Source organism: Oenanthe melanoleuca, chromosome 2 (genome assembly GCF_029582105.1).
Source record: "Oenanthe melanoleuca isolate GR-GAL-2019-014 chromosome 2, OMel1.0, whole genome shotgun sequence".
Classification (NCBI taxonomy): Eukaryota; Metazoa; Chordata; class Aves; order Passeriformes; family Muscicapidae; genus Oenanthe; species Oenanthe melanoleuca.
In genome coordinates, this window is record NC_079335.1 from 44795491 (window position 1) to 44814224 (window position 18734).

The 18734-nt window shown below is 41.0% G+C and overlaps 1 protein-coding gene across 3 annotated transcripts in view; it reads left to right on the top strand.

Annotated features, from left to right (window-relative positions):
- CHST9 (carbohydrate sulfotransferase 9) overlaps window positions 1-14137 on the top strand; it is an 84851-nt gene extending 70714 nt beyond the window's left edge. For all 3 annotated transcript variants that reach the window (XM_056484069.1, XM_056484070.1, XM_056484071.1), the window contains one exon: window positions 12266-14137. In XM_056484069.1, the coding sequence (XP_056340044.1) occupies window positions 12266-13363 (1098 nt within the window). In that variant the 3' untranslated portion in view covers window positions 13364-14137. The remainder of the gene's footprint in view (window positions 1-12265) is intronic.
- The last annotated feature ends 4597 nt before the right edge of the window (window positions 14138-18734 follow it).

Sequence of the window (18734 nt, forward strand, 5' to 3'; positions counted from 1 at the left end):
AACTGGCTGCCAGAAACTTAAGTGAGGGAGAAGCTCTCTGCAGAAGATGGATGATGTTATGACTTGACAGGAACAGGAGTGCAAAGGGGCAAATAGCAGGAAATATCTTGTTGAGAGGTGAGTGAAACAGAGAGGGGATGGAGAAGTGATAAAGCTGCTGTCCCACTGATCTCCTGCTGGGTAAACCCCTGACTGTCTGTGTTCATCTGGGACTTTTCTTGAAGACCACTCTGGTTTCTGTGTGGTTCTTAGCTCTTCTACAACCTAAGCAAAGTTTAGTGAAACCTGACGTAGACAAAACACCAGGGGATATCTGCTTCCAGAAACCTTTCACTGCAGTTTCATCTTCACTGGCTTTTGTTCCCTTTGATCATAAGGCATCTGCTGGTTTTCCTCAAACACAATTTTTGTCATTTATGTATATAAATATGTATGTTCATTTGACAGCAGTGGCCACCTACCACCAGCAGTCAAGCAGATGTAGCATACACTCTGCTTTTCAATATCTTTTAACTATCTTTGCAACTCCAAGGGTAAATCCTGGCACCAGTGTACAGCCTGTTTACTGTAGCATGTTAATGACTGCTGAGGAAAATGCAAGGAAAGAAAAAACCTTGAGTTTCTGTGTAACAGTCTTGGCAAAACAACGCAGTACAGACCACCAATCAAAATATGTCTAGGGAAATCCTTTATGTTTCATCCTTACCACTCATATTTGCTTGTGTTTTGGTCTTAATGTACACTCCTACACACAGTTTTGTCCAGTGCCTCTGGATCTCTGAAGGACTGGCAAGAATATGTGTAATTCCATTTGGAAGTTGAAGTTGCTTGCAGAGTCAGACTTTTGGGTTAAAATCCCAGCTGTGTTTGAGCTCAGACTTGAGGCTGTCCCTTCTGCGGTGAAGCTGCAGGTCAAGCTGGGAGAGCAGTGAAAGTGCTCCACAATATCTGTCCCCTTGTTTTGTCACTGAGGAGTTTTTGGTCCAGGCAGATTCTCTTGAAGTGGCACATCCATCCCTCATTCTTCTAAGCTCTGTCATGGAGCATTTCCCTTTCTGCAGATGTGTTTGAAGCAGGAGCACAGAAAGGATAATGATGAGGCAAATGTACTTGCTAGAGCTGGGGTTGGACCATGGGTAGCTGCAGCTCTGATATACTGTCAGAATGTGTACACCTTGTGCCAAAGAAATTAAGTCAAAGACAATCAAACCTCTGTTAAATGACAATATAAGTTTGTTGCACAGCCCATGATGAGGAATTGCTTATGACCTGAAGGTTGCTTCAGGCACATAGAAATCTATATTAATAAGAGTGAAAACTTCACAGTTTGGACCAAACTCCTTGGTTGCCCTTGTGCACTGCTGCAGTTTACTCCAGTTCTCTCCTCTATCCCCTTCATCATCTCAAATGACCTAGCTAAAAAAAACTTCAGTCCTTTTATGCCAGCTTCCAAGTCCTGCCACTTTGAGGTTATCTGATAGGTATGGCCCTTGCTTCTGTTTTCCCAGTTTGAGGTCAATAAAGTGTTACATACTTTATTCCCCAAAAATTAAGAGTTTGAAAATCTATGAGAGAGCTAATGCATTTAGCCCACTAAACAAACTGAACTATTGTTTCACCCTCATGTGCTTTATAGAATCACCAAATGGTTGAGGTTGAAATGCATCTCTGGAGATTATCTTGTCTAACCTCCTTACTCATAGAGCAGGATCACATCTGGCTGGATTTTGAGTACCTTCAAGAAGAGTGGCTCCTCTATTCCTGGGCATTCCTGGATGCCCGTGCTTGATATTCACACAGTAGAAATGTATTTTGTTATATTTATATGGAATTCCTTATGTTTCACTTAGTGCCCATTTCCTCCTGTCCTATCACTGGACAACTCCAAGAGGAGTCTGGCACTGTCATTTTTACTCCCCCCACTTCTTCCCTCCCAGGTTATATACATTGACAAGGTCTCTGCAAGCCTTCTCTTCTCCAAGGTAAACAGCACCAGCTCTCTTGTATGCCACATGCTCCTAACCTTTAAATACCTTGTTGCCCCTTCACTGAACTCACTCCAGCATGTCTACCTCCATGTCCAGTTGTACACTGGAGGCAATCCAGTATGCCCATGTCTCCTGCACTGGGAAGTCCAGAACTGGACTCAGCACTCCCAGTGTGTCTGTGTCTCACCAGGGCTGGGCAAATGTGAAGGATCACCTCTCCTGATCTGCTGGAATTTCTCTGCCTAATGCAGCCCAGGAGGCTGTTGGCCTTTTTTGCTTTGAGAGCACATTGCTGGCTCACAGTCAGCTTGTTCTCCAGTACTCTCAGGTCCATTCCTACAAAGCTTTCACTGCAGTTTCATCTTCACTAGCTTTTGTTCCCTTTGCAGCCCCCAGCCTGTGCTGGTTCCTGGAGTTGCTCTTCCCCAGCTGCAAGACTGCATTTCATTTTGTCAGATCCCTGAAGTCCCTGCTTAGCCATTTCTCAAGTCTGTTGAGGTCCTTGTGAATGGCAGCACAACCTCCTGAGAACAGGGGGACAAACCTTTTCCTAGTCCTGTTGGTCATACAGTTTTTGATACAAACCAAGATTCTATTGACCTTCTTGGCCACCTGGGCATACACACTGGCTGAGATGCAGCTGCTGTTGACCAGCACCCCCAGGTCCTTTTCCACTGGTCAACTTTCCAGCCACTCCTCTTTTCCCTGATCCACTAGGTGGGTCACCTGGTCATGTCTTGTAGGCTCTCACTTGTTCACTTGTTTGAGGTAGACAGTTCTGAGCCCAGCCTGGCTGAATATGAGATCCTTCCTTCTCCCCCTGCACATTTTGTTTATCAGTAAGCAGAATTTGCATTTTTTAATTTTTTTTTTAATCTGATATATTATCAGATAAAAATCAGTTGGGAAAAAATGTTCAGTTTTTCCCTACACATAACATTTTCTTTCTTCCAAGCTGATAAGGGCTTCTTCTGATAATATTCTCTGTCCCCTCTGAGTTCAGATAATATAACAGTCCTTCACTGACTAGTGCTTAATATATAGTACCAAGATGGTGACTCTCAGAAAAAAATGCAGGAGGAACTGTTATTTAAATAAATACAGTGGACACTTTTATGTGAGAAACTTTTCAGTCCCTTGTGGAGGAAACTGTTCCTCAGCCTGTACAGACAGGAACATAAGTGCAGTGTCTGAAAATAAAATTATCTTAAATTTTATGAAGAATTACTCTTTTTGTGAAAAAAAAAAAATAAACAAAAAAACAACCTAGGCATTAGAATATGCAACAGATTGAATGCCCAACAGAAGCATTGAAAGACATAATGTGAGGTCTGAGCAATACAGGGCACCATGGACTGGGAAGTTAGGTTGCAGTCCCAGTTACCAGATTTCTGTGTCTTTTCTTTCTCTGTAAAATGACAATGTTTTTCCACCAGTGTTAATCAGAAAGTAGGAATCACAATATTCACATGGGCTAGGCAATTATTATCTTTCCTTGGTTTACAGACATGGAAAAATGAAGTGTGAAGGTCAAGGGACTTGGATAAAACCAAACACTGTGGCTCTGGTGGGTGCAGCTGCCCTTAAACACAGAGCTGCTCTTATGACTCCTGTGCTTCAAGGAGGGATGGTGCTTGGACCAGTTAGTGTTTGGGTGGCACACTGATCAGCTGTGGCACTGCTTGCATATTGAGTGGATAGCCTCACAAAATCTGCTACAGAATAAGCTGGTGTATTTTCTTTTACCTGTGATAGACATGACTTTAGCCCCTTAGGGTCAGTCACTGTGAGGATGGAGTTTGAATAATGTGAAACAGTGAATAATGCCCTTTGTCAACTCACAGTCTATTTTTTTCCACTGTAATTTATGAATGCAATCAATTCTCAAGTATTATTATTTCCATCTAGAAATGAACACACAAATTTGTTTAAAAGTGTACAAATGTAGGAAAATACATATTTTGAGATATTTGCCAACCTAGAGTGCATTTATATTTATTTTTATTTCCTTTTTATTTACCAATAAAGTCATCTAATTTGAATGAAATGCTAATTGTGATTGAAGGGAAAATGTTTTGAGACCTTTAGAGATCTTAGTATCTCTTCCAAAGCAATTTGGGGGAAATTGAATTCTTCATGCCTGAATATACATTAATATTCTTCATCTGAACTTAGTTTCATTTGAAACTTTTCTTATTATTTCTAAAAGAGCAAGATGACTTGTTTATGCTGGAAGATAAGTGTGTTTACCTGCAAACAAGATAGAGATGGATTCTGTTTACCAGAAAAAAAAAATCCCTGTTAATCTTGCCACAGCCACTAATGTGAGGGATTCTGCTTTGTGTGCAGAAGCATTAGATTTCAGGCCTCAAAGCACTTGCTGGAAAATGGGTGCCAGTGTGTCAGTCCAAGCATGCAGGGTTAACCTTCAGGATTAACACCCAGCAGTTTGGTCAGCTTCCTGCAAATTATGTCTGTTCATGCAGATAAGGAAATGGGGACAGGGTCTCTCCTGCAAGGCTGGGTGTTGATCAGCAAGGGCTGAGGTATGGTCCCTCTTTGGATAAAAGAAGTGTTGGTGTCCTTTTTCTTTAGAGAGGAAAATAGATGTTTTCTGAAATATGAAATGTACTCCAAAATTCCTGCCTGACTCGTGAACATACAAGAGACATTATTTGTTTTCAAATACGTGTTTCAAATACACTCAAAAATAGCAGTTTTGGGAATTGCATTTGTCAATAGCAGGTCATTTGTTTAGGTCATTTGGTTTGTTCTGTGCTTGAAGTTATGAAAAAGTAAGCACATTAGCATTACTTAATGAGTTAAAATAAGAAATCAATATGTAATATACAGAGATTGCCTGAAAGTGTAATCTTCAGATTTAAGCTCCCTCTATGCATAAGGTAAACCTACTTGTCATGAAGCCCTATGCTTCATAGAATGAATATTGCATGCTTAGTTTAGGCAGTTTTTAATTTCAGGCTTTTGAAATTGCTTTGCTGTGAGATTGTTCTGTATAGAAATATTAGTGTTGATGAAGATTTCTGGCCACTGACCACAGTGTTTGACTTAGGTTTTACTAACACAGAGGAGGAGAACTGAGCTCAGAATTAAACCATTTGAACACATTGGTTTACCTGTACCCAAAACAAGTGTTGCTAGGTAGGAAGGAAGTTGGGCTAAATATGGCCACGTGTTAAGAGGTCCATGACCTGAAAATTGCCTTTTATTAACAGTGCATCCCAGATGCACATCTAGAGACATGCACTCCATGCAGATTGGCTGCAGACTCTGCCCAAACACTAGTTGTAAGGGCTGCAGTAGCTCTGGGCTTATTTTCAAGTCTGTAAACTGTATTACAAAGAACCTGCACCATAAAACTGTTATCAGGAGGCAAGACAAGCAGCATCAGCAATGCACTATCCTGAAACCAGTTTATTATTGCTATCATTGACCTTCACTATTATTTATTTATTAGTAATAAGGGAAAGGAGTGTTTTTTTTATTTGCTATACTTGGTTGTAATTGTATTGATGAATCTTTAGTCTGCCATGCAAAATTTAGTTTCTGATAATAATAGCATCTTTATTGCTACTTTTTCTATTATTTATGCCTTCCTCTTTCTTATTTATCCCATTCAAAGCATGGTTTGACTGTGAAGGTGGAAACAGGAGGGAGTTAATTCCAGATTTGATGAAGAATTGGCAAGTAAATTAGAGTTTAATTTCCTTCATCCAAGCTGCTGACCATGTGAATCAGCGTGTGGAAGTGGCTCGTGCAGACTGTCTTGCCTCATTAGCATGACTTTGTGCTTTCTGTAGATGAAGACAGGGCAGGGAGAGGAGGGGAGCCTGGTGCCAAGCCAGGAGTTGGGTATCTAGGAGGTCTCAGCCAAAGAGAAGTGGATTTCTCCTGTCTCCTTATTAAGGGGGGACAGTATGCCATATATCACTATATCACTATACTTGTGATAATGTTACTGTTTATCTTACCCCACTGGGCCTCCCCACTTTCCCCACTGCCCGTGGGCCTGGGTTCTTCTCCTCCAAAACCATCTCTGGATTGGGGCTCTCTGCTCAAATTTTTCGACACCAATCACTGATGCTTGGCCACACCATATAGCAAGAAAAAACCCCTCTCTTTCCCTCTGTCTTTTCCTTCTTCACTGCCTTGGTCTCTATTCTTGCCATAACTCCAAGTCACTGTGCAATGGTGACTGGACTTTCTGCTAACAGATTCTAGGGGCAATAGTCACTGATTCACAAAGCTGTGTTTTGAAAAGCAGTATTTAAAATTACTGGTATCTGTTAATTAAAATTTACCTGCAGTATATTTTTCTTACTGTGATCACTTGTTCTATTTTGTGTCTGGATCAGAGTTCACAAGGATCTCCTTTGAACCTAATTGTAATTCAGCTACAAACTATGAGGTTTGCCTTTTAGTCTCTGAAGGAAGCCCTGAGTATCTTGTATACTCTTTTTTCTTATTTTTTTCCCCTCAACCCATTTAGTAATCTTAGAGATGCTTGGTACAAGTACATGGGGTTTAGGGATACATATCTCATAGAAAATGTGATGTCTGTGACAGTAAGGTCTTGCCTCTGGCTTTTGAGGAATGTAGCATCAGTGATATGCCCTAATAAATTAGATAAGCCAAAAATTCATGGCTCTACTGGGAGGTGAGGGGTTAGTGGTGCCTATTATATTTGAAGTAGCTGATACAAGCACAAGTGATGAATCAAGAGGTTTATCTCCACTGCACAGAAGGTGAAGCACCCCATCAAGAAAATATTTTCTGTCACTTGTGGCCAGCCTGAATAGTCTCTCCACTGGGAGATCCTGTGGGAGTTTGTTTAGCTCACCAACATTACACTAAACTGCTATGATGTGAGAGAGTTCTGACCATATTTACATGTTGGCTCAGGTAGCATAGGAGTAGTAGAGGAGTCTGGCCATTCTGAATTACGTTTCCCAAATAGTCTTCTGGCACAAAGTTAGGATAATCTCTCCTTTTGGCAGGCTTGCACATACAAGCACAGCTCTTCATGTTTGTACAGCTGAAGTGAGGTAGTTACACATCCAGGCTTCACTGGCTTGCTGAAAATAGGAATCATGCCAACTTTTCCTCATATTTAAACCGCATATCAAGTCTGACCTATGTGCCACAATCATGGTCCTTGGATTAAGAGATTCTTCTAAGTGTGCCCAACAATTATCACAGAATCACAGTCTGAGTTGGAAGGGACCTTCCAAAGGTCACTTGTCCACTGGTCCAATGCCCCTGCAATGAGCAGGGACATCTTGAACTAAATCAGTTTGCTCAGAGCCCCGTCCAACCATTATGTGAAAAATTTGAGGTTTTAGGCTGAAACCATTGGTTCCAAAGTTTTCAAAGACTCACAGATATGTACCATCCAAGTAAGAGGATGTTTGTTTTATAGTCCCCCAGTATTCAAGCTGCCTTCAGCTAAAAATCTAGATTAAGTGACTCATCTCTATGTGCTCCTTGATCATTACAGAGTCAGAGTGTGAACTGAAAAATGAACCTTGTCTCAAATTACACTTTGTCATTTTTCTGCAGAGAGATCCTAGGTAAACAGGTAAGTTGGCAGCAGAGAAAAGCACAAGAAAACAGAATATTTCTTTCTTTTACTATTCTTCATGCTATGTTTTCTGTTGGACTTATTTAATTTTATTATTCCTGTTAGTAAAAACTGAATATCCAGCACTAAGGCATTTAGGAAGCACAGCACTGTCTGCACTGCAGGCCATTAAATCTTTGTAAACCAGCCCTGGAATATCAGCCTTTCCAATACATCATTATCTTTTTGCATGGTGAGTTGCTCTAATTGCAAACTGCCTAGATGTGGTCCTACCCATGCATCTAAAATCACCACAAAGCATAATTGGATGAGTCTTAACCATTCTTGGCAGTAGTCAATCTCTTCTATCCCAGTAGCTGATGAAGGTATTAAAGGAAAAGACAGTTTCAATGTGTATAAAATAAAGTATTGGCTACTTATTTTTACAGTGAGGAGAAATCCTTTTGTGAATGGGGAGGAGCAGGGAATCTCCAGCAATAAATATATATATTAAAAAATCCATGAACCCATTGATGACTCTAAAATGCCTTTAGCTTCAGCAGCTTCACTGAGTTGCTTGCCAGTAGCTAAACATCACACAAATACTCTATTCAATTCTATTTTTTCCCCAAATTTAAACTCATTTTTAAATCTTCAGTTCCAGCCTAGCTAAAGTGAGACAGAGACAATGTGCATACTCTTCTTGGACTCATGGCCACTTCTTAAGTTCCTTTCAAATGTGTCCATGCAAACAGAGGACAGGGATCTCTGCACAGTTACTGGCACAGGTGCAACACTTCACAGGGTTTCAGTTCTCAGAGTAAATGTACACAACCTGCTGCACAGGTTGTCAGCATGTCTCACAGACAGCCTTGCATCTTCCCAAGGTTCATCTCCCACACCAGGCAGCTGGTTCCCAAACTTAGCAGCTCTTTGGAAAGCCATAAATGGACATCCCTGTCCTTGGACACTCTGCTCAAAGAGTTTGGTAAGGGCTGTCTGCATGGGCAGTTCTGGATCCAGAGTCTGGATCTGACTGATACTGCCTGCATGCTGCCTGTTGTTGGTCTATGTCCAGGTGTTTTCCAGAACAACAGTGCTCAGCAGCTTGTGGAATGGACTGTTAGGAATGTAGATATATGGACATGGATGTTTGCTAAAAGTGTTTATTGTTTTCACAAGTTTTTGTTTACCTGTTATTGCTGGGAAAAAAAAAACTAAAAAAAAAAGAAAAAGAAAAAGATATTACATGGAGATGTTCATATCTTTAAAGTGTCATAAAATGCACAACAAAAAATCACTAACACCAAGAGCAAGCCAAAAAAGGCACCTCTCTTTATGTAAGACTGGTGCCATAAAATATTTATATCCTTTCAGAGTGTGTCAGACTGTCAGGCAGCTTTGTTTAAGGAACATGGCACTATCTATTAAACAATTTCTCTTCGTGTCCTAAGAAAACTGTCTAGTTAAATATTTCACATCCAAAATAAAGCTTGATTCATCTTTTCATTCATCTCATCTATATTAGGTACTAACCTAGTTACTCAGGCAAGGATATAGAAAGGTTTAATCTCTTTCTTTTCTCTTTTCTTTTTTTTTTTAATTTTTTTGAGTTAGAAAACTTCCATGGCAATTTACCAGCCATTTATGCCTTTGGAAAAATATCACTATCTATTCCTATTCTTACACCAAGTTACAGCCAGCATTTACTGCAAGGACACTACCCCTTATGGAGACCATACAAACATATATTAGCCAACATAAGTGGGATAATTGTCTCAGGGAGAAGGGGAAAAGAAAAGCAGCTAATAATATTTTACATATTCAGTTAACTTCTTCATCCTCAGATCTTCCTGTATCATTGTTTTGGCCCCAGAGTCTTGGGGTTTTGTTTGGGGTTTTTTATTTTGCTTAGGAAGGGAGGGGTAGGCTTGTGGGGGTTTTGGTTTGGTTTGGGTTGGGTTGGGTTTCGTTTTGAGTATTATTTTTTTATTTTGCTTTCTGTTTGGGCCTTTTTTGCTAAGAGATTCTGTCTCCTTTTGCCTCACTAGCAAGAAGCTCCTTCCAACTGATTCCAGCCATGCATATGTTGTTCCTTTACAGTGATACTGAGATTTCTCTGAATAGTTCTGTCCAACCTTCTTTGAAGTTTTTAATCTCACTAAAAATCTTTTAGTAGGGATTCCTACAGCTGCATTCACAGTTTCTGCAACTAAAATACAATCTTCCTCTGGTACCATCTTGGGTTATCCTCGAGGCTTGTCCTGGATCCCAGGCAGGCTCTTTGACATGGAACAAAATCAAGACTACACACACCTTTCAGTCTGTCCTTTTCCCTCCTGCTCTAGTGGACCTAGGGCATCTTCCACTGGTTCAGGATGACGGGATGGCTTGAGAAGGCTGAACTTTCCTCTGAAGTACAGGGCCCATTTTAGTGGCTTTAGTTTGAAATTCAGATGGTTTAAGTTTCTTTGCACAGAAATGAACTGCTAAATTCAGGTGACATACCATAGGAAGTCATGAGGTACTGCCCTCTCCTGAGTTTTCTCTTAATTGGGGAACACCAGTACAGCCATTTATCCCTGGAGACTGTCTTCTAAATTTTCAAAATCACCAGACTTGTACTGATGAACTTACAATCTTTAGTTACTTTAGCATTGTTAAAATTTTATTCCTACTTCTGTTGAACCTTGTATTGTGTAGCTGGTTTCTGAGTGTCCCATATTTCTCATCTCACCTTTTTAAGATCCAGGTTTCCCTTTTAAGGTAAAAGCATTTAAATTATTTGTAAGTCTGTGGTTCTGCAGAAGCAGTTGTAAGAATGGCACTTTGCCATTCACTGTGATGCTGAAACTCCCATTAGGCTCATAGTCACACCCTGGTTTACTACTACCACTACTTTCTGTTGTTACACACTGACTTAGCTCCTGAATTATTTCCATCCTAGGGCAGAAGGGATAAATCTCTAGACACATGTGTTTCATTTGTTTTAAAGAATAAAATATTAGAAAGAATACATTTTTTAAAAATACATTAAAAAACCTGACCATATCAAATCCAATGAATTCAAGAATCCTTTTCATCTCTAAATAGACCAACATCCCTTCTCTTTCACAGGCATACAAGTCCTGCATGACTCTCTTCTTTTATTTGTTTTCACCCATAGAAAAATCAGTTCAGTGGCATAAAGACCTGCTTGTCAGTGGTTTGCAGCAGTACAGAAAAGCCTGATCCCCTGGGTTTGTTTTTGTTATGGGAAATTATTACACTGCAACATATGCTAACTTTTCTTGGAACTGCTTGTTTTTTCATAGGCTTTTTTTCAAACTGGAATTCAAATTGTGTTCCATTCATTATCATTTCTTACATTATTCCTCTGAATTTTTAACAGCTTTATTTGAATTGGCCTATGAACTTTATCATCCCCCCCAAATCCTCACTTTTGATCTGCCAGTCCACAAATGAACTTTCCAGTAAATGTTTAATCAGTTTATGCCAGAAAAGCCTTTTTATGTAGATTTCCAAAAATGTTAGACTTATGGAAGCAGTAAGGTAGTCTGTGCTTGTCTGTCCATCTAACTATTTTTCTGTTACTTGCAACAAGATGTTTAAAAACCTGTCGATCAACATCCTCCCTCTCCAGATGTGCAATGAAAATAAGCAGCTGTGGAGGTGTCCCAATGCATCAGGCTTGCTTACCAACAGGAGAAAGAAATCTACAAGGCTTAGCAGACACATGAGAATCCACTCAGGAATGAGTGAGCAGAAATACCCATATTGCAAGAAACTCTTCAGTCAACTTGCATGATACAAGACCCCGAAGAATTTTACATCAAAACACTGATGCCAGCTTTGCTGCTCCTGCAGTTTGTGGATTGCACAATGGCTGGGAACATAAAAAGAGATGTTTAGGAGGAAAGTCTCATCTTTTCGCATTCTTTGCAGGGTCACTAGTTGATGTTTAGTTAGTTGGTGTCATTAATGTTGATGTTTAAATAAGTCAGATGGAATAGGCTCCAAAGGCATCTATTTTTCCTTATCAGCTGTGAAAGCAGCTCAGGTGCAGGCATCTGTGTCACAGACACCTGTGTGTACATTCAGTCCAGTGCACCCACTTCCATCATCTCTCTGGATGCAGACAGGAGTAGGAACATTTTGGAGGGATGATTTTTTCTGTCACTACACCCTCCTCAAACCAACTATGTCAACTGTTTAGGAGCCTTGGGTTTATCCCCCACCACCACTGGGGGACAAGCTGCTCCAAGTGTCAGTGGTGGGAGTGGATCCAACTCCTGATACTGTGGTTGTGCCAGTGCACTCCAGAGAATGACCATGCCACTCCACCAGTGCCAGTGCTGTCACAGGAGAAAATGTTTTGTTCAGTAGGAAAAAGTCCCTGGCCACCCCTTCCAGGACTATCAGCCACCCTGTGTGAACCATTTTTGATTTCTTAAGAGGTGTGACTTGAGCTATTATTTTTTTTGTAGGAAGACCCACTGTGTGCTAACAGGTAATCTTCACAAGCGTGTATTTCAGTAATTAGCCCAGCTTGTTCCTAAATTAGGTGTATTTATCAAGCTGTTCAAAAGGCACTTGGTAGTACCAGATGTGGCTTGGTTTTGAGCACACCCCACCATCCTTGCTGCTGCTGCGAGTGTCGCTGTGCTCTAAGCTCTGATCCTTTCCATGTTTGCAGGACTTCACTCTGCAGCCTCTGGGGATGCCAAGGGAAGCAGCGTGGAGGAGAAGTGCTCCTGTGGGCCTCAGTGACCAGGAGATGGCTGTGTCAAGCAGCAGGCACTGGCAGGGCAGGGCTGAGCCCTTCGGCGTGGCAGCTGCCTCCTCGGCGAGCCGAGTGCCCGAGCAGCACAGGGCCAGTGAGTCCCCTCCCAGCTGGCTCAGAGGGGTGTATTTACCTCCTGCTCTGCACCCATTAAACAAGACATTTGTCAAGGGTGCTGAGTGGCAGGACACAGACAGCAGCCAGGAGAAGCGCAGGGCCTTCCTGCAGGACTTCTGTAGGAAATACAACAGCAGAAAGAAGCTGCAAACCCACCTGGTGCACCTGGTGTCGAGAATTTACGTGGAGGACAGGCACAAGGTTCTGTACTGTGAGGTGCCAAAGGCAGGCTGCTCCAACTGGAAAAGGGTCCTCATGGTGCTCAGTGGACTCGCTGCTTCAGCAAACAACATCTCCCATGACGATGTGCACTATGGAAAGCATCTAAGGAAATTGGACAGCTATGACCTAAAAGGGATCTACACACGCCTGAACATGTACACCAAGTTTATATTTGTACGTGACCCTATGGAAAGACTGGTATCTGCCTTCAGGGATAAGTTTGAACATCCAAACAGCTATTACCATCCAGTGTTTGGGAAGGCAATAATTAAAAAGTACAGACATAATGCAGATGAAGAAGCATTGAAAACAGGATCAGGAGTTAAGTTCAAGGAGTTTATCCAATATTTGTTAGATTCCCACCGACCAGTTGGAATGGACATTCACTGGGAACAAGTCAGTAAGCTCTGCTATCCCTGCCTCATCAACTATGATTTTATAGGAAAGTTTGAAACCCTGGAAGAAGATGCCAATTACTTTCTGCAGCTGGTGGGAGCTCCAGCCAATCTGAAGTTCCCTAAATTCAAAGACAGACATTCCTCTGACGAGAGAACAAGTACAGAAGTAGTGAGGCAATATTTAAAGGAACTGTCTAAGGAGGAGAGACAGCTGACCTATGACTTCTATTACTTGGATTACTTAATGTTCAATTATACATCACCACTTGTATAGCACTAGAATAGCTTCAGGCTTCTATAAGATATTTATCATTCTGGGATTCAAAACAACTACTTTGATATTAGCCCTGAAAAGAAATGAAGTTACTGCTAAGTAGAGTTGTCTTGAATTAGAGTGGTATCAATTGATATTAAATTATGGAGAATGCAAAGAAAAAAAGACCTGTAAACAGCATAAATTGCACTAAAATGCCTGAAAAAGCTGCTTTTACCATTATGGATTATACTATGGAAGCAGTAGCTCAGACAGCTGTTGCATTAGCTTACCTAATGTTCTTTTAATGGTTTAAGAAAAAAAAATTAGAGTGGCTTGATTCTTTTTTTGGTGTGTTTGCTTTAGAAATGGATTTTGGAAAAACTTTTGAATGTATTTTTACTTTCCATCACTTATTAATAAAGAATCATTGGCTAATTTTCTAAAATGTTAGCAACATTCTCAGCTGCAAGACTTGGTTTTTTTTGTTACTATTAGACTGTAGCCAATTTTAGACCAGATTTTTTTTATTGAAGGACTCTCTTGAATACAAATGCATCAAACTAAAAATAACACAGCAGGTCAGTTGATGAGCAGAGTAAATTTGGGTATGCCTGTTAAAGCCCAGTCCACTACCTCAGTTTGATTGATGCACTGGAGTTGACAAGTATGACCCTCCTTTCAAAGAGCTGCTGCATTAAAAAAAAATTAAGATTTTAATGCACAGTGGATGCATCATTACATGGTCCCAATATTCATGGTAGTCTTCATTTTTGGTGAAATGGACAAAGTTTCAGCATGGCAGCTCTGGGATATTCTCTGTACTTCTCAACTTCTCAGAAGCAACTGGGATGCAACTGCTGTGACCATTCTCAGTCTGCTGGGGTCTGATTATCAGCCCAGCTCCCAGCATCTGTTACAAAGAAGGCAATTGCCCATTGCCTCCCAAACCTATGAACTGGTTCTGCCCCCAGAGCTTCTTGAAGTCACCTGTGTTTTGCTGTTCTGCCTGCCTGGCCAGCAGTCACCAAGCCCCAGGAGTGGGGTGCATGGTGCAGTTTTATGTGGTGAAATGTGTATTGGTTGTTTGTCCCAAGAGGAAGATGTGTCCAGAACTCCACAGTCCTGGTTTGAAAAGGTACCTTCTACCTTTCCCTGCCCTCTCCTCCCAAAAGTGCTGCCTGACCAACACATGCAGTTGTTCCTGCAGCCTGTCTTGCCCAATGGGTGGGACAGGGTGTCCCAGGAGGAGAAATCTCTGCAAAATCACAGGATCATGGAACCATTGAAAAAGGTGTCTAAGATCATTGAGTCCAATGATTAATCTAACACCACCAAGTCCATCAGTAGACCAAATCCCTAACATGGATAGGGAAAAATCTCTCTGCCCTTCCAAAATAAAGATGTCACCTATGCCTTTCTTTCTGAAATTGTTTGGGGCATCTTGCTCCAGTGTCTCTATATAGCAAGTTGTAGTGTGAGGAAACAGCCTGATGGGAAAGTGATGAAAGTAAAATGTCCTTTTCCTCTGTTCCCAATCATTGGTCACAACTAATGAATGCTACTATTGTTGTCTTTTCCTTCATCTCAGGCAAAGCATGATGTACAGAATCAGTCCTTCCACAGGAGTAGTTGTGGGTCCCAACTGAAGGGACAGGCCATTTCCTAGGTACCCTCACTGCTTGATTCTCCCTCAGTTTTGTCCTCAGAGGAGGAAAAAAAGCCACCTCCAGTCTCCATGGTGCCAGGGTATAATCAAACAGGCTCTGCACATCTCTCCTTGTGGCTGGACAAGCCACTCCAAGGGGAAAAGGTAAAAGCAGACTGGGCAGCCCAAGGCAGGGGTTGTGCTGTCAGCAGCTAGCAACACCCAGAGCTTAAACCATCCTGTTCCCTGGCACCATGGAGCAAAGAGGAGAAGCAAAAAGCCATCCATCAGCATGAGGTGTGGGGATTTGCTCAGCACCAGTGAGAAGCTGGAAGGCTGCCTTGGACAGTAAACACACACACTGCTTGTGTGAGCTGTGGCTGTGCATGGGTGGACCCAAGATGTTAGCACCCAGAAGTGTTTGGGAGGAGATATCTGACAACTGAACCTCCCCCACGCATGCTTCTCCTCAGCTGAGCCAAAATCTCCCCCTTTTAACACAGGATGGTGTTCAACTCCCATCTTCCCTGTCAGAAATCCCTCCTGGTTTTCCTTCCTGGAGTGTGCCAGAGCTGCACACTGTCCCTGAGCACCATGGGGAGCACAGGCATTCCCTGACTGGGTGCTGGGTCCCTGGCTGGAGAGGTGGTGGTTCCTTGCATTCCTTGTTGTGCTGGACACCAGCATGGAGCCCCTGCACTGCCACACCAGCCACGCTGGCTAATGGCTGTCACTGAGTTCCCATTTCCAAAGACAACCCTGCAGGATTTATTTTTTATTTAACTTGACTGTGCATTTTCATGACTGTTGCTCTCAAGTGCGTCTGTGCATCAGGACATTACAGAAGAGCTCCTGAAAGTTTTGATTTTCTACCATGCAACCTCCTAACTCATGTGGAAACTGCATTGGATTTGGCCTTGGTTTGACCTCTAGATTCTCTGCTCTTTTAAGTATTGGATTCAGCCTCAAATCTTGAGTGAATCTCTCTTGCCTTATAGGAAGAGCACTGAATGTAGTAAATTTAAATAAAAGATAAATGTCCACCAACCTTTGGGTGTCTCTGTATTTGCTTTGTCTTGTCTGTGGAGGATGTGTGTTAATTTACTGACAAAAAATGACACACTAGTGATACTAGTATTTTCAAAAAAGCACATGAGGAAAAAAATGCAACACGCTAATGAAGAACAGAGGCCAATTTATAGATGAGTTAGGTATGAATACTTTAGTTCAGAGAAATAAATTAATATTAGTAAATGACAAAGTCTCTGAAGAACTTAAGCTTCACACTGAGTTCATTTTAGTGGCAAACTTTCTGCTTATCTGATCAGAGAATGGCAGAGGTTTGGGGGGGCAGCTTTAATTGCATTGCAAAAGCTGCACAGTCTCATAAGATTTTGTCTACTAGCAGGTCTTAGATAAAGCTATTGTTTGAGTCAAGGAGGGAGTTGAAAAAAATTATTAGCAAATGTTTGGTTTCTGCAAATGATAGGGAAAATGACATTGATTTGCATACATCCATGGATGTGGACATAGGGTCCCCAGACTGTCATCTTGAAAATCTGGTATGGTTTGAATTTGTGATTTAACAGGGGAGGACACTAGTTAAGGCCTTTAAAGCATGCATGTGCACAGAGGCGTAATTGTTTTAGCTGCACTGTTGTTCTATGGCTCTAGTGAAAGTAATTTAACTTCTTTGTACGCTCAACTTCAAATTTCATAGCCCCTAACTGCACTTAAAAATTCATTTTTTGAAAATCTAACCCAGACTTTTGTAAAGAAGAGCCTCTCCATAGTCATGTTCAGCGACCTAAGGGATTCAGATGATCTCAATAGCAGAATCTAGATGGTACTTTGCCTCATTAACCACATTTTGAAAATCACCAGCCTGCTTTGCCAGGAATTAAGTTACATGATTTAAAATTAACATAAGAGTTTAGCATAATTGAAGTGGGACTGTGATATCTGACTTATGGGATTATAAGAGATAAAGGCATAATTTGCAGCATAGAAGATAACCTCTATTTTTAAAAGTAAAATTTAAAAGGTCAAAGTGGGAGGCTGCATTGTAACTTTGTTTATATTTTGTACTAATCCTGGGCAAAAACAAAAACTGAAGGTCGCCCATCATAACAAGCATAAAATCTCATCTCCACAACTGTGCACAGATGTTTGTTTTACTCAGAAAATTATATATATAATGTATGCAGAAGAGGAATGAAAATACACTCCACAACATTCAGTGTGATTCCATCTGCACTAGAGATCAGCTGTGGCATGCAGAGCCTCTTTTAAGGGGCTTCATTACAGTAAGTGCTTTTTAGTTATCAACATTTCTTCATTTGAAGATCTCTGAGCACTTCTCTAATGCAGGTCAGTTGTCAGAGCAAGTCAAATGTGCTGTGAAGGCATTACAGGGAGTGTGTGGGAGGGCTGGCATGGCAGGAGAGTGCTCCCTTGGCTCATGGGTCTCTTCCAAACACCAGACAGTCGGGCATCCCTCCTGAAATTAAAACTTGATTTTTGGAACCTAATGTTCTGCATCTGCCTTTCTTCTAAAATCAATCAGTATTAATAAAACCAAATTATTTAACAGCAATTTTAAAAAATAATAAATTAAATAAATAAACTCCATAGGTGTGCATTCCCAAATTCTGATGTATACATCAACATAAGGCAGCTTCTTTTTTCCAGGTAGGATTTGGCTTGCAAAGCTCAGACATAGCCATTGTGCCCATCTCTCCTAAAACTGCTGCTAAACTGTTGCTTGCTGAAAGTCAGAGGTGTGCAGCCATAGTGCAGTCAAACACAGCACATACTCCTGGAAATTTCCTCCTGTGGAACTCCCCCAAAAGGCCAAATTTATTGGAGCTACTCCTGCCTCAGGCTGCACTATCTTGGTGATATGTCATTGGAGATCACTGCTTTAATTTTAAATGTAGTTTAAATTTAACTGGAAATTGCAATGTGACACTTTGCATAAGTCTGAGAGGAAAATATTTTTCTAGACCTTTGTATTGTATATGTAGGTTACATATAAGCAACTTTCTTCTATGTGCCTTAAGGCTAACAATACATCAGAAAAGTCTTTTAAACTGTAATGCTAACACCAGTTTATCAACTTTATAACTCCTGTGATGCCTTCAAAACCAAACTAATTTGGTCTTGGAACGTAAAATCTGAAATCTGACTATAAATCATTATATTTCATTAAAAATATGGATGCACCTGTCCTATATCAAGCAATTAATGTACAGTTCAGAGGGCAGGGCAGGCACACACACTAATGGGAGGTGGAACTATCTGATTTAAGAAAGGACATCTGTTTATATCCCCAGGTATCTGGGATTGCTTTTCCATCAGAAATGTGTACAAGTGGGTGGATTCAGGAAACTCATATTATTTAACTTAATGAGAATGTCTTAGATTGTTTGGCTATCATAGAAAAACATTTTTATGGGAGAAAAGTTGTGCTTCTGGTAACGTAGCTAATTGAAGTGAGTTCCACATGTGACAGACTTGGACTTAAGAGATCTGGATCTTCATCCAGGTTCTGTAACTTCATGCACTTGTTAGACATTAAATGCTCTCTGCATTGGTGTCCCCACTGGTAAAGTGGTCCTGTAAATAGAAAGAAATTATGCCATGTGTCTTCTCCTAAAATCATTAAACTGTGTGGATAAAGAGCAGTGGTTAGAAATTAAGTGTTGGTATGGAATTTAATTCATAGGATGTTCATTTCCTTAT